This window comes from Megalops cyprinoides, chromosome 9 (genome assembly GCF_013368585.1).
Source record: "Megalops cyprinoides isolate fMegCyp1 chromosome 9, fMegCyp1.pri, whole genome shotgun sequence".
Taxonomy (NCBI): Eukaryota; Metazoa; Chordata; class Actinopteri; order Elopiformes; family Megalopidae; genus Megalops; species Megalops cyprinoides.
In genome coordinates this window covers 25362462-25379068 of record NC_050591.1, presented here as the reverse complement: position 1 = coordinate 25379068, position 16607 = coordinate 25362462, and the positions used below count along the sequence as shown (strand labels likewise).

The window sequence follows — 16607 nt, the reverse complement described above, 5'->3', positions numbered from 1 at the left end:
TGGAGTTGCCCCAAGGTGTTCAATGGGGTTGAGGTCAGGGCTCTGTGCAGGCCACTGGAGTTCCTCCACACCAAACTCACCAAACCATGTCTTTATGGACGTTGCTTTGTGCACAGGGGCACAGTCATGCTGGAACAGGAAAGGGCCTTCCCCAAACTGTTGCCACAATGTTGGAAGCGTACAATTGTCTAAAATGTCTTTGTACGCTGTAGCATTAATGTTACCCTTCACTGGAACTAAGGGGCCTAGCCCAAACCCTGAAAAACAGCCCCAGACCATTATCCCTCCTCCACAAAACTTTACAGTAAGCACTGTGCATTCTGGTAGGTAGCGCTCTCCTGGAATCTGCCAAACCCAGATTCGTCCAACAGACTGCCAGATAGTGAAGTGTGATTCATCACTCCAGAGAACGCATTTCCGTTGCTCCAGAGTCCAGTGACGGCGTGCTTTGCGCATAGTGATGTTGGGCTTGTGTGCAGCTGCTCAGCAATGGAAACCCATTTCATGAGGCTCCCAACGCACACAGTTCTTGTGCTGATGTTGCAGCCAGAGAGCACTTCAGCACTCGGGAGCCCCGCTCTGTAAGTTTGTGTGGTCTACTGCTTCGTGGCTGAGCTGTTGTTGCTCCTAGACGCTTCCACTTGACAATAATAGCACTTACAGTTGACCGGGGCAGATCTAGCAGGGTAGAAATTTCATGAACTGACTTGTGGCAAAGATGGCATCCTATGACAGTGCCACGTTTAAAGTCACCGAGCTCTCCAGTAAGACCCATTCTACTTCCAAGGTTTGTCTATGGAGGTTGCATGGCTATGTGCTTGATTTTATGCAACTGTTAACAATCAGCGTGGCTGAAACACCTGAATTCAATAATTAAGAGTGGTGTCGTCATACTTTTAGCCATATAGTGTATGTTCTCTGTGTCAGGGTAAAGAATAATCAGGACAGTAAAAGACTTCCCACAAATTGTATTGGCACCATTACACAATGAACTAGACAAGAAAGGAAAAAAGATAAAGGATATGGTGAAATATTGACCTGAAATGTTTAAGTATCAATGTATTTGAAATGAAATGCTCCCAGGTTAAGGATTTGAGGATTCATGACATTTCATTCACATTGCAAATTAGTGATGATTATTGTGTCAGTGAAGAAAAAGTGAAAAAAAAAAGAATTAAAATGATGTTCATTCCTATCAATCATACTTACCCATTAGAGACCTTGCTACTGTAAATCTCTCACTTTGACTTTGGCTGAAAGAAAATGATATTGAATATTGCTATAATATAATTTTAACAATTAATCAATCGCAAACGAACACGTGAGGGGAACCCTGCGTCAAAAACACACGTCATTTTACAAGCATGTAATAAACGGCGGGGAAATTCCATCAGCCAGTCAGCTTCGTAATATATGCCTCTCGTGGACTGTAGAATTCCATGAAACCAAACCTAAAGGACTGATCAAAATATCTGACAATGTATCTGTGGTGTCTGACGAATCAACAGGTACGAAGGATCCTTATGTTTTACAAAAGGATTTGCAAGTTATTGCAAAATGTATTGTGCAATTTAACCATAGCTGAAAAATACTCCAGAAACCAACTGACAAAGTAACCATTAAATGCAGAACCCTGGGCTGTCTTACACTAAGCCGTGTATGTGACTTCCACATGCCCCCTTTGTTTTACTTCTGTATTTCACATGCTGCTGTTGCCAACAGTTGTTTACCTTTTTCTTTACACGACTTTTTGTATGCTAGTGAAAAAAAACGTGGGATGACGTAAACATCGCCATTCATCCTTATGTACTTAATTAAGTGGTAATTAAATAATTAATTGAGATGATTGACGTACTGCAATGGGATAATTGTTTAAAAAGTGTCTTGAAACTATACATATATATGAGGCTATGAGTTATCCTGGTGCTGGAAGACTGAAATACTGGCAATAAAATAAGTGGAGCAATTCCAGGCTCCAGGCCCTACTTATTAGCAATTGCATATATTTCTATCTAAATCTTAACAATAAGAAAAAAAATCTCATTATGATGTCTCTGTCATTGTCAGGTTTTCTCTTCCCCTGTTTATGGTCCCCTACTTGTAAAATTTGAGCAATGTACTTACAACAGTTGAGGGTCATAAATTTGATTTTCTCTGTGTATTATTTCTATGAAAAGAAAAGAGGAGAAAATGACATTTCAAAATGAATTCTGAATCATTACATAACATTTATATTCATAATTAAATAATATTTACATTTGTCCTCGAAACTAAAAATGTATTAATCTTGAGAGTGAGAGAATACGCAAACAACAGGAATTATTAACACTCACTAGATTTTCTTCGGCAACAAACACACATGGCCAACACCACCCCAAGGGATGTCAGTGACACCAGGGCCAAGCAAAGCCCTGACTGCGCGAAGACTGTAGTCATGACTATGCCTATAGATGCAAAATAAGATATAAGTTTTGTGATAAACATTGTCAAACAAACAACATTGCTGCTGAGTGAATTTGTTTTCTGCAAAACTATTTCCGTTCAAAGGTTTAAATGAAGCCAGCACACGTGGGCCATAAATGTATTTACATTTTATGAATTTAGACTTATTATAGTTATATTTTTCTTATTATATTTGCTCATATATATTATTTTGTGAGTCACTCTTGATAGGATTGTCTGCAAAATGGATAAATGCAAATACAAATGAATGCAGGGTGTGCTATGACTCTCTCTTCGAGGGAACGGTATACTGCACACATTATACCTGCACAATAATCTGCTTTTACACAGTTTTAACTGGAGCAATTCAAGCATACAAGTATCATTGTCTGTACTAACCACCCTCCTTGTGCCTCCTTGTGCCTTAACCGCAGTTATAAACTTGACAGATGAACAGATTACTCAATGTGTGCATGTGTAACTTGCACCCTCAAACACCACAGAAAATAGAACAAGTTGATAACAAAGTGTTTTGTAAGTGCACATTTTGGCACGTCGCGAGTACAACACACACCTACCAGGTTTATAAAGATGCTAAACAGAACTGAAATCTGTAATACGCCATAGGACGTAAGACCTTTGAGCAGTGAACTTCCACCCGGTACACTTTCCAGAACTGGCAAATGGGGAAGCTCAAAACAGCGAAGCAAAAAGTGTTTTTCTCTGTAATTACTACAAGGTTTTTTTTTGGCATACATAACCAACCTCAGGATAGTTAGTGAATTGTGGGAAGCATAGATGCATAGATACTCCACAAACTGTAGTGCAACAGATAAAAAAAAAACTGATCTTGAGAAAGTCAGTGTTTCACAGGTGTATCAAAGTGCAAATATCACTGGAACATTGAATCCCAGTGAACCATAACAGCACAAGCTCATAACATCCCACTTCCCCAATCCACTAACATGTTTGCCGTAAAAAATGGTTGCTACTCAGCTTGGTTACCTTCCTGATGATTTATACCCAAGTGTGGTCGTGAACAAATTTAAAAATGTGGCACCCGATTGAATCTACCAATACATCATGGCTATTTAATAGCTATGCAACCATCTACAAGTATAAAAAACAGCACCCTGTGCTTCCACTGTTTTAGTGTCTTTCTGGGGAACAACAATATCAGTGTGTCTGTGGGTTTCATCATGACCATGACTCACTCAATTAGCTGTGAAATCCTGGTTTCCTGTAAGCTTTTTTTATTTCTTTGTTACTGCTATTTATTTTATATTATCAATAATGTTATTAATTTATCATTATTTATATTTGGGGCACAAGCAGTTGAAATCATTATACCAGTTATGGATTAACAATTATTTTATGTCTCATTAAGTAAAACCCATAGAGTGCCTGAGTGGAATGATGGTTTGTGTCAACCGTCCTGAAACCTTTTTCTGCTAACATCTACAAATGCTTATTTTAGATTGAAATACGCAACATATTATATTACAGATAAGGCATTTCTGCCCCTGTTCTTAACAATGTTATTGATTACCTTTGTCTTTGTGTGTATGTGTAATTTACATACACAAATTATTATTTTTTAACTGGAAGGTTAGATATGTAAAGAGACAGACGGACAGATTTTCTGTATGGTACCCATCTGATTTTCAACGATCTACTCTGTGGGGGGGAAAAAAATAAATAAAAACAAAAGAAAACATTACTTACCCCTTTAGATTTGCTTCTCAGCATACAGTAGATTATATCACCCTTCCAAGAATTCACATGTGGGCTACTTGTAATAACTGGCACTCCTCTGGAAGCAGCCTTTAACCAAACCGATGAATTGTACTCGTTGACACCAGCCCTCTTCTGACATTACTCCGTTTGCTGGGGGGGGATCCTAGTACTTTCAAAGCAATGGTGGTGTGACTACAGACAAGAGGTGCTGAACTGCAGAACTTCCTGTTTGGAACTGAACACCCAACCACATCCGCACGCTGGACGGCAGGGCAGTCCGCCACAAGACTATGACCAAAATCTACATGTAGGATCTGCTGTGGTTAAACGAAAAATTCTAGGCTGTCATGTGTACCTGTTTTGCAGACAGTTTGTAACTAAAGAGCTTATTTATATACATTTTACAGTTAAAAAGAACTGGCATGTATATAGCCTCTCAGTTGCGCTGGTGACCACAATATATGTATACTGTATTTATATAATACACCTACGTTTGGCACATGACGCCGGAAACTTTAGATAAGTAATCAAGCAGCACCCCCTAGAGACCTTGACTGAAACCGTTAGGGCAGCAAAAAATTGCAGGTTCAATGACACTGCATGCATGCATAAACCCTACAAAGGGTCTAACTCTTTGCAAGAGTTAGGCTGTATAGGCACAGCTTATGCCCCACACACCTGTGACTTGCCTGACTTCCAAACATAAAATGTGACAAATTTCAAACAAAATTTCATGACAAATTTCTTTTGATTAGTTTTGTTGATTTATTCTTTTTGTCTGGCCACCTAATAGTCCCTCCTACCTTTGATTGGACACCCAATACCTTGCTTTCCATAACCATCTTGATTCCCCAGATTGTGGTAATAAATGAATGAGTTCTCATTTAAACTCCCTGGTTCAATAAATGAAAAGAATGAACACTTAGGATGCCTATATAACCCTCTTTCAGAAGATCTGGATAAGCATTCTTTTTGTAGATCACAAATTTCAGGATAAATATATTTACAACTGTGTTTCTGTGTGGAAAGCTTTAATTTTAGCCCATTCCTGTGGCTAAAACAGTCACACTAGTTAATTTGCCTGACAAATTTACCTTCATGTCCTCCCCTACAGCTGTAAAGTATGTAAGCCCATGGCCACTTTGCCATTTGTAAAGACATTCACATTGGAAAACAAAAAAACCCTGATGCAATGATTTAAATGCAAATCTAATGAGCACACCTTGCAGTTGACTCTGACAACGTTCCACACAATGTGCACTCGTTTAATTGGCCCCAATGTGCTACATGGGATTCTTGGACTAACTGGAGAGTTTGTGTTGTACGTGAAGAGAGGTGCAACATGCCCATCGTCAAGAACAAGTCTTCTGATAAAGATTCTCAGCATCTGCAAGCAATGACATGATATCCATTTGTTCACCTACGTTCATCCAAGTTCTCTCTGTATTTATAATATATATAATTTGTTTGCTTGCCAGATGCCCTTATCCAGCTTACTTTCGACAGATCTCATGTTGACATCCTATCCATTTACACAGCTAATTTACACAGGTAATTTACTCTAGCAATTCAGCTCAGGTACTTTGCTCATGGTTACAACTGATCTACCCCAAACCCTGCTCTTCATACCCCAACCACTATGACACACTTCTGCCCAAATTAAAGTTTAGAACAACAATACAGGGAAACAATGGTTCTTTGAGGTTCTTTTATTTAAAAGATCATTCACAAAATACCAAATCCTTTTAAATTTACCTTTTTATCATTTTCCTTACGAAGCAGAATCCGTGAAGAGTGAGTTCATCTCGTTTACATTTAAAAAGTCAACTCGGTTGACATGAGTGAAACAATAACATGGGATGGTATGTTTAAAACTGAATCAAAACAGAAACTCAAAACAACCCTTGCCCCTGTCAAAATAAAGAAAAATATATAATCCATCAATCACTCCTCTCTTCACACACTCAAGATGTGAATTCAGTCTGGAATTAAAACTTCACATTGAATACAATCCAAACACTGTGTCCTGCTGGTTTGAACAGTGTTACACAAATGGTTCTTACAGAATTACACACAAATTGCATGCCAGACCTGTTCTCCATGTAGCAGGTTCAAAGCATAAACACCAAGATTGCTTCCCATGTGCCACATATGGTTCTATGCCGGTAAGTTTTCAAAAGCTCTCAGCCCATGACAAACTCTCTCTTGGCATTTCCTTTCGAGTTGTCCAAGCAGAGTGCAGTACTCATTATGTGTAATTTAAAAAATGACAGTTTGTTCAGACTGAGGTTTGCAAGCGCTGAAGGCTTAGCTAGTTTAAATCAATCCAATTTCCAAAGTCAAATACAGAATTCTGCTCTGTAAAACATCAGCTATCAGTAAAGTTTACAGCCTTAAAATAATGCTTGCCATTAACAACCTAAACCCAAGTGGCTTAGCGTACTTACCAGCTTTCCAGCATTTAAACTGAAGGCATAAAATCAACTGGCTCACAAACAGCAAACTAAATGAAATTCATTGTCACTCATACCCTCAGCTGGTAACTCAAATATGAATAAATGCAAGCTGGCACTATTCAGTTAGAGATCTTATCTTCACTTTCCTCTATGACCAATACCTACAGCGCAATCAGATTTCTTCCCGACAGCTGAACAGAAATTAAAAAAAAAAAAAAAAAAATACCTGAGCACTGTCACACAAGAGTACAGAGACCCTCTCTCTGCACTCTTCTACAGGAAACCGAGTTCTAAAATGCCAAGAGAGAACTGCTTAAAACCACCAAAATGAGCTGCCATGATTAATAATTACAAACAAGAAGAAATTATCAACCAATTTACTACTCTGGAAATGATCCCACACCAGGCAATGGAAGCAACCTTGGAAATCAGCAAGTTAAATGGATTTAAGTTATTTATTCCCAATAATATTATTCCCCACCCCCATAATTAGCAGGCCACAGGATTTCCAATGAAAAGTCCATAATTTCAGAAGTACCCATACAGAAGAACTCTCCAGTTCTGAACTTATCTCCCTGGGAGGCACACCAATGGGTTTTTCTAACCTCACTAAATGCCACCCCATCAGGACAAAAAAATGAGCCAGGAGAACAAACACCGCATTGAAGGCTTTTTTTCCATTTACACACATTCTTAAAAACGTCTGTAGAAGTTACACTTTATTGCCATAAACCGTGTAGGAAAAAAAAAAAACAAGGACAAAGAGAGCTGGTCTAAATGTAGAGTAAAAAAAAGGCGTCACTTATGCAATTTCACACCCAGAAAAGGTCAGTTAAGTGTTCCAAAAAACACGTCCTCAAGCATTATGCGTTTGATCTACAGGCAGTGAGACTAGAGCACAGAATGTTTCGTGCACTCTAGACTGAGACAGAAAATCAGATAGGTTACTTTATCCTATGTCTTCATATATTTTCCTATATGTAGGTGGTTTAAGTCAGTTTTAAATTGAAAGAGCAGTTTTTGGCATAGGCTTTCCTATGTATCAGTGGATTTTGAAGAGTGAATACCTGTTAGAGTGACAAGAACTACCATTTATCTGGGGCTTCGTTTACCTCTGCTGCACACTGAAGTCGCTTTTCTAGTTGAAATGGACATAAAGCTACGGTCACGCTGACTGAACCAAATCCGGTCAAAAATCTTTTAAAAACGATGCCAGAATTCAGTGACAAAATGTCCCCGTTGTTATACTAATCAATTCAGAGTGGAGGTGAAACACTTACTTCGCAAAGACAGCAGCAATGGAAGATCACACACACAACAGCCTTGACTGTTGAATGTCAACAAATGTTATTACTGCATAACACAAAAGATGCCTTTAGGAACAGAGAAATTACACATCATGAAATCACATCATACACATCTTTTCCCAAAGGCGCAGAATTGAATAGGTACCTGTCCCAGTTACTTGCTTTTGGTGTGGGAACGGGGGTGGTGGAGGTGGGACACATCGCCCTCTTTGGGCGATTTTTGAACGAAGCCAAATCCAGTATAGTATTCCTGAACAACGCAGCCACATCCATTTACTAATTCTTTAAAAAAAAAAAAAAACAGAAACAAAGGTTTACCGGAAGAGAAGGAGACATTAAAGAACCAAAAAAACAGAAAACAACAAATTAGAAAATAAAAATACACTACAAAACATTGACTCAGTAGGATGGTACAGTGACCATAACAGCACTACAGACAATTCAATTCATTAGATGTTATTTTTGCACCATTCCGTAAGTGGAAAAAAAATGCACAATTTACCTAAAACATATGACAATACACCAGTTTACAGTCTGATACAATCAGGGTGAAACACATTTTTAACCAAGTGTGTGTGTGTGTATGTGCGTGTTTGTGTGTTTGAGTGTGTGTGTTGAAGGTAACTACTTGACAAGATGAAAATGTGTATCAGCCAAGTGGGCCTTTGAAAACACATGCTTCTAATATCAGAATAGTAACACCCTGATAAACACAGGAATCCCTGCAGGAATCCAAAGGTCAACCAGAGTGCCCTTTTATATGGCTGCAAAATTAATAAGCACACCAGAAGTGTCACGTTAAAATAAACGCAATTATTTTAAAAAAAGCTCTTCATTTACATAATGATAAATGTGAGTAGGAACAGCGATGGAGGTTAACGCCATCATCCCCACCCAGAAGTCCCGCACAAAAGAGGCAGGGCCACACAATCGCCATGTTAAACACTCCATGTCCTTTTCCCAACACACAGTCAAAGTAGGTCAATTCAAGCAGTGACTTCACTCCTTCCCAAACAAAACAATTGGATTCTTCTATCAAGAGCAGCTAAATTCATAATTTACCATCCTGGAATCTACAGTGTAACCTCCCCCCCTCAAAAAAAAAAGACAAAAAACAAAAAAGAATAAATGACTATGGTACAAAGCAGGCACTAATTACAGGGAAGCAGAGGTGTACGTAAAAACCACTTGTTATCAGCTGACATGCATTCATAAGCTGTTTGTATTGTGTGTGTTTGTGTGTTCTCTGCTTGAATACATATTTTGCTCAAACTGAACCCAGAAGAGTCTCAGCTCATCAAACAGGTAGGAATGATAACAGGTGTTAACGTTTCCCGTTGGCATGATAAGTTCTCTCCGGTCCCCGGCCCTTTCCCCACGCTTGCTGGCTGTCTGCAGTGTTTCCTTTTTTTGTTTTTGTTTAGTCTTTGTCTTTGGGAATTACCTCCTCCCGTGGCTTTGCCCCGCCGAAGATGGCAGAGTTGGGGTTGGCGACTTGGTTCAGTGGAGCGGCCACTGTGCGTGGCTTCAGCTGTAGTCGTGGTCTCTGTGCCCTCTCCTCTGGAAAACAAAATACAAGGGTTTAAAATAAAATTTAAAAAAACCACCACCACCGCTGTACGATTCCAGTAATACACCATCTGTTGATGGTCACCATTAGGCCTACTTAAGTTGGCCTTTCAATGACATATTGAAACAGAGTGAGAGCATTTGGGTGGACTTTCAGAGCACTGCATTGTCCAACTTGATTTTTCATTTCCAAAACAATGCAAGTTTTAGTTGTAGAAGCAGGTTAAAGAATAATGGCGATGTATAGTGAAGTGGAGATCTGCTTTAAACAAAATACCACTACTCAGTGAGAAGCTACTCCTTCCCTTTCCATCAGTTTGAATTAAAAAGTCAGACAAATCACAACTTCACACAGTAAGGACAACTGCAGATGGCATAGATGGTCTTAGCATCACTTCCTGGGAAAATGAGAAAGCTTTAACACCGTCAGAGGGTTCTCTGAAGTCCGCATTACTCCCACGAGGTGGACCATCTCTGTAGCGCCCTCCCATGCCTCCGGAGCCACCCCCTCTCCTGTCCCCAGGACGCCCGCCGCCTCGACTCCTCCCACCCATGAAGTCATCATCTCTATATCCTGGGGAGGTCAGAGGTTGTTGGGAATAGCAAGGGGACACAGATTAGTAATGCTGTATTTTTCCACCTCTACACACCAATCAGATGATGAGTCCTGCAATAAGACCAATGAGAATGAGATGTGGTTCCTGTAGAATCATGACGATTTCAAACAAAATACAATGGAATAAACCTCGCTAAACACTAGCTGTCCATTAAAGACAAAACAAAAAATGCCCTGACTGAGTCGTTCACTACAGATCCAGAGTCAGTACAGTAACTTATCACTGTGCACTGCAGAAGAGGGACCTGAAGGAACCGCAGCACACTGACTGCTGCAGGATAGGGCTGAACTTGAATTACTGCCCTGTAATTTTGCGCTGATAATTTCAAAATATTGAGAAAGGCACAACAAAAAAGTGCGCTCAAACTCAAGAGTGTGGGTTTGACACTGTGGGGGGCAAAGAACCGTGAAGCGTGGCGCACCTCCTGATTGGTCGTAGTCATCTCTGGAATCCCGCCCCCCTCCTCTGGGACCACGTGAGCCACCCCGGCCTGAAAGGGACATGGCCCGGGTCAAAGACAGGGAGGAGCGCGTTGCAGGAGTGAGAAAGCGCTACCCGCCAGCTAGCAGCGGTCAACACTGGCCCATCACTGTAGGGGCCAGCTGGGAAGTCAGCAGTGTTCAAAAATACCTTCTAACAATCTGTAGCTTTGGCCAAAGGAAATGGGGAAAGCAGGACTGCATTTGAAAACTGTCCAGGTACAGAGTCAGTATTGGAAAATGACCCATATAAAAGAGTGTAGAGGACAGCTTGAAGTAGTTGGGGTAGGTGATAGAAGTAGCCCTGACTTAACAGAAAGGAGTGAAAATTTAAAATGTAGTATAATGGATGAAAAATGAAAATGTAAAGTTAGTAAATTTCTGTATTTTTCTTGAATTCAAGTCACTGGAAATGTTTAAATTTTAGGTCAGCCATAAGAAAACCGATTGCTGCATTTGTAAAAACTAAAAACATCCATTTAGTTAGATTTTCAGATCCTTCAAAATAAATTATTGGGTAAACGAATCAAACTTTGTGACTTGAATTTAAGTAAATATACTAATCAACAGAACCTGCAACTAGGTCAATATTCATAGACATCAAGATGCTATTTAAAACAGCAAAAAACATTATCATATGAATAGCTCAGCTGACTTACTGAAAAAAGTTTGAAACAAGATATGAGGCTAGCACAGGCAATGTTTTATAGCACATGGGACAGACTCATAATATTACCTAGAAAATATCCAAAAGGTTTTCATAGTGGCTATTTACAAGAGACACATCAGAATTCAATGTTCTAGATTTTACTGCAGTTATACTGGCTACATTCCACCACCATAAACACGGAGCGGAAAATAACAAGAACACCAAAATGTACCTCTGTCATCTTTTCGGAAACCAAATCCAGCACCTTTCTCTTGCCGACGTCCCTCTGCGATGTCCACTCGGAGTGACCGGTCTCCCAAGAGCTGAGGGAAGAGGGCACACATCAGGAGGACAGAATAGAAATCATTCATGTTCATGCCTTAGAATTAGCATGGTTGAGTAAACCATGGCCTACTTAACCTCAGCAATAACAAAAACAAAAAAAAAACAATTTTCCATTATAAGATGCTGTGTTGTTTATAAGTGTACTTACAGCACCATCATACGTCAAGGCTTCTTTTAGGGATTCCAAGTCATCAAATTCAACATAACAGAAACCTGGCAAGAAGATCGGTGATTAAAGTTTGATGGCATTCAAAAAAGGGATTCACATAACATTTGTTACCTTTGATACTGTCACAGCAGTTATACATTTTTCAAAATGAAGAGCGCTCCCAGACAGTAGGATTAAACAATGTGTTTTGTTGTTAAGACTTCAGTGCCTTCCTTAATCATAAAGTTTTAGAGGGGACTAACACAGAAACAGCTTCAAAGGAGCAAACACACTCACCGCAGCAGGCAAAAATGAAAAATTAATCCCGGATGGGTGATGGATGAAGCTACAAACACAACTTTCAAAAAAAGAAAAGAAAAAAAAAAAAATCAGCAGAAAACTTACCCTTGAATTTGTCTGTCTCTTTGTCTCTGACTAGCCGAACACTCCTGACATTGAGGTCTTTGAAAATGGCATCAATGTCTCCTTGCACTGTGTTGAAGGGCAGGTTGCCCACATAGGCAGTGTATGGGGGCTCTGTAGGCAACTCCTTCTGCTTTCGGGGCCCCCCAGGGCCGCCACCTCCTCGGGGCCTTCTGTCCAGAAACAAACCTCATGAGTGAACAGATAACAGCAGACAGGCCTAAAAGCACCAGGCCTCTAGCAACAATTTGGAATCAACTGCATCAATGTGTCCAACCCTTTAGCTGATTGCACTGTAACATCAACCCGGATTTGGCTCAGAAAATTTATTACAAAACAATTCCTGGTGCAAACCTTTGTGCACGGCCCCTTCCCGTGTGAATCTCTCAGTGTTCATAAATTCTCGAGACAGTCTGATGATTGTATCTGATGATAGCTGATTAGCTAATTTAGGTGGAATGCTATGACTAAACATTTGTTTGGCAGTGATCCGTTATTAATCCATGAAATTCAATTGAAATCTTGCTAACAAACGCTGACACTGCTGATATGTGCAGGTTAAGTTTATAAGGAGAGACAGGTCAGATGAGTCAAGTTAACCATCTGTTTCCTAGGCCCAGAAAAGCAAAAGCAAAAAAAAAGTTGCAGAATAACTGCTTGCATAACTACACTCAGTAACATCTGCAAACTGTTCTTCAAATTTCTTTTGGTTATACGTCAATACTACAGTAACCAACTAGGTCCCATTATCAAGTGCAACCCACAGACTGGAGGAAAAAAAAAATCCAAGAGCCAGATACATGAACCCCACCTCAGACCCTCCCAATTCACAATTAAAAATGAAAAACAGTCATTTTTTTCCCCATTTTTGTCTCTTGCTTTACTGAGGCCTTCACACATTTATCTGATTCTTGTCAGCTATCCCAATGAATGTGTAATGTGTATACACCAGGGTACAACCCAACAGGAAACGAATCTTAATATAGTTTTGACCCATGACAATTTGCATGGACAGTTTCATGTCCAGGTTTCAGGTTAAAGTCTGTAGTCAAGATGTACTGCTACCACTTGCAAAAATTAAGAAGGGCAGTACAGATCTACATTATCAACAGGACATCAGCACCTGCTAATGGGAAAATTGTTCTGCCTTCAGTTTTGACTAACAAGTCTGATCCAATGGACATCATTATTTTTTTCTGAGGTGAAAGAACATTAATCATCCTTTCTAAATGTACTTAATTTTTCTCTTGCATAAAAAATAGGTACAAGAGACGCAACCAGTCAATGTAAAACGTCTTGAAATGCCTTACTTTGAAGCAAAAAGCTACACAGCTTTTTTTTTTCAACAGAATCTTTGTATAACTGATAATCAGTGACAAAACATCTGTTATACTGTGGCAAAGAGCAATTTAATGGGCTCATTCTGAGTACCACCCTGTCCATTCATTATGGCACCCACATTGGCAAACATTTTGCCCTGAAATATAAAGACAAAAGTAAAAGAATAAATGATGTCTCTGACAGACAAACACTGGAAGGGTGTGGATTTAAGCACAGGCTATTCGCACTTTTTAAACTCTACTTCTTTTACACATTACACAATGCACTGATATCCATTCACCCACATTCAATGCAACATCACCAAGTAAGCAAATCTGAAGCTCACATGCTACTAAACTAATTAAAATGTGCTTTGGTTTCAAAGTAAAAATTAAGTTTATTTCAGATCTATGTAGGTACACTTTCAAATACAAATAATGTATAAACTGCTGATGGCTTCCTCTAAGAGTAAAATGCATCCACGGTTTTCAAAGACGCCTAAAGTCATCCAGGATGGCATAAGAGTTTTCACTCAGTACCTCCATATCCATTATCTAAAAATGTATATTTTAGGGGGGGACAAAATGTTCTCATCTTCTGCAACAAAGAATCAGAACATACCAAGACTCACCTGCCAAATTATGCAATCGTGTAATGCAGACAGACTACAGATGTGTGCTAGTTAGCTACTCAAGATGTGTGCTAGTTAGCTACTCAAGATGTGTGCTAGTTAGCTACTCAAGGTTAATCCACCCATGCTCATCTTCGAGTTTCATCACAAAACGCGTTACCTTGCTACACTAACAACAAATCCATTCTTAACTAGCCAACACGATAACATTACTGCAACACCATGTTCGACCGAGGTAATTCATACAAGTTAACTTAATACTGACCAGTCGCCAAGTAGTTAGCAGGACAGCTAAGCGTCCCCGTGCATAGCTAGCGGGCTAACTCTATGGAACCGATCAGCTCAGTTTGCATTAATAAATAATAAACCTTTTTCAGATCCTGTTTGTTTACTAGCTAGATGCCTGGTCAGTGCGTAACAATCCATTCACAATCGCGAAAAACACAGTCACAAATCATGAATATCTGGGGGTTGCAGGGACGACTGGGCCCACAGCCATCCCATTGAGCATCTGTCTGAAACCACCATCGAATCAAAGAGGTGAAAGTAGCTACCCAGCTAGCAAACTAGCAAATGCAACAGAAGAGTTGCACCACCTTGAAAGCAAAATCAGTGGTACAACAGAAATCATCCACCCTGGGTCATGACACCAGCAACCACGCCGAATATCAGCTCAGCCCATGTTGTGCCCAAGGTGCAACCTGGCACAAGATGCAGTCCATGTGGACCGTTCCCCTCACGGTAGACCCTGGCGCCAAGTGCCGTGCTGGCAGCCACGATACAACCAGGCTCCACTTTACCAAACGCGGGATGGTCCATAAAGAAAATAGCTAACTAACGGACAACCATTGGATTGCTCCTTAGTGGACACATTGGCACTCCCCGGCTTTTCCTCATTCTTTAAACCGGTTTCCCATTCATCACAGAGGCTCGTAATTTCTGTTCCCGGTCTTCTGGGCTAGGCCTACCCAGCTAGCTAGCTACCCAGTTAGCAACCCACGCCAAGTCTCCAACGCATTCGTGATTTGATCTACAGCGATCGCACAGTTTCCATTCTTTGCACGTTACAATATGGACTCTAGTTTTCCACCAGTTATTCCTTACCCTCTTCCTCCACCAAAGCTGCCATATGCCCGATCCCGGTCGTCGTAGGTATCGTAATCCGCCATTGCAGTGATTGCAGTTCAGAGAAAGCAAGCATACAGTCCAGCAAGGACCTCCAATATAGAGTAGTTTACGGGTGTCCTCACGATGCCTGATGTAAAACACATGTAAGAACGGGTTCGTGCGTGTTTCGAGTGTAAACAGAATGAAGTGCAACAAGTTGAATCAGTGATAATGTAGACTATTATAAAAATTAAAATGTCATTTACAAATACAGTAATTTACAGATGCCGCGTTTTGGTCATGATTGACTGTTTTGTTTGGTGTCATTAGCTAGATTGCTAGATTTGTGCTCTCAGTTCCCATAACGTGTTGATAATGTCTGCGTGCAGGAATGCATGAGTGCTGAGCAAGCAAACTGGTAGCGAGCGATACAACCTGGATGAGTTCGTAACTATAAGCTCTGTTGGAAACTAGGTGAGTAGATCTGTAGCTAACTCCATGTGGTCTGTAACAAAATATGAGAGATTGCTAAAATCCTTAAAGAGGACTGATTAACAGTAGACTTATGCACCGGAATAACAAAGAATGGAATAGTTAAAACATTGAGTTTAACGTTAGCGAGGCTCAACTTAAATGTAAAAATGTCAAGGCCATTGCATACGGTGCCTGCGAATATTTTTCATGCCGTTTTAATATAAATAATAATATAAAATACTTACAAATGTCAAAAGAAAATGCTCAAAGTGTGCTTAAAATAATGCATGCCCCAGTAATCAGTTCTTAATTTACTATAAGTACACCGTTCATATTGTTGTTTTAATATTTAACTGTATAAAAACGTGGTTATTAAAAAAATAAATACATTTACAGACTGGTGCATGCACGAATCTTACACAGTCTTAAAAAAATTCAGGCATTTGCAAGTCTTGTTCTTAATGGTCTGCACAATGTTACATTTGGTTTAGATACATAAAAGTCCTTCCTGCTTCGTAAATTAGGAGAAGGAAGGAATATAGAGTTCATAGCATTGCAATTTCACCATTTTATAAGAAAAAGCATACATTGCTTGGAGCTGATGTAGGGAATTGTGTCTTTGCCTTTGTAATATACATATTTTGTGGACTGTTAGTCAGCTAGCAAAGCTGTTTGCAATTAAGCTTGCTGTTTGCAATTAAGCTTGCCTGCATCTGTTGTTGTCACTACACACACACACACACATATATATATATAATTTCTTAGATTACTTTGTACTGTTTTGTGACATCTGAATTATTGCTTATTGTTGCTTTGAAGCCCTTTTTTTTCTGGAGTTACTGGCTATTTGACAGGGCTACATTCCAGTCTCCTCAGCAGAAAATGGAGCCCAGCTGGGAGAGC

The 16607-nt window shown here is 39.8% G+C and overlaps 1 protein-coding gene and 1 long non-coding RNA gene across 6 annotated transcripts; both read right to left on the bottom strand.

Annotated features, from left to right (window-relative positions):
* Window positions 1-1209: 1209 nt before the first annotated feature.
* Window positions 1210-2433, bottom strand: LOC118782641. Its single transcript, XR_005005170.1, has 3 exons — window positions 2334-2433; window positions 2125-2167; window positions 1210-1253 (listed from the first exon to the last, which is right to left on the bottom strand). It is a non-coding gene; the product is annotated as an uncharacterized LOC118782641 (long non-coding RNA).
* A 3380-nt stretch (window positions 2434-5813) lies between these two features.
* On the bottom strand, window positions 5814-15334 carry LOC118783500 (eukaryotic translation initiation factor 4H-like). Of its 5 annotated transcripts, XM_036537400.1 has the most exons (8): window positions 15228-15334; window positions 12155-12345; window positions 11750-11814; window positions 11489-11579; window positions 10550-10618; window positions 9936-10085; window positions 9387-9502; window positions 5814-8224 (listed from the first exon to the last, which is right to left on the bottom strand). In XM_036537400.1, the coding sequence occupies exons 1-8, from the start codon at window positions 15290-15292 to the stop codon at window positions 8219-8221; spliced, it is 753 nt and encodes a 250-aa protein (XP_036393293.1). In that variant the 5' UTR covers window positions 15293-15334; the 3' UTR covers window positions 5814-8218. The 5 variants fall into 5 exon arrangements, with proteins under 5 accessions (XP_036393293.1, XP_036393294.1, XP_036393295.1 ...); XM_036537398.1 differs by lacking the exon at window positions 5814-8224 and having other exon boundaries at window positions 8493-9502; XM_036537399.1 differs by lacking the exon at window positions 5814-8224 and having other exon boundaries at window positions 8493-9502; window positions 12155-12342.
* Window positions 15335-16607: the final 1273 nt, after the last annotated feature.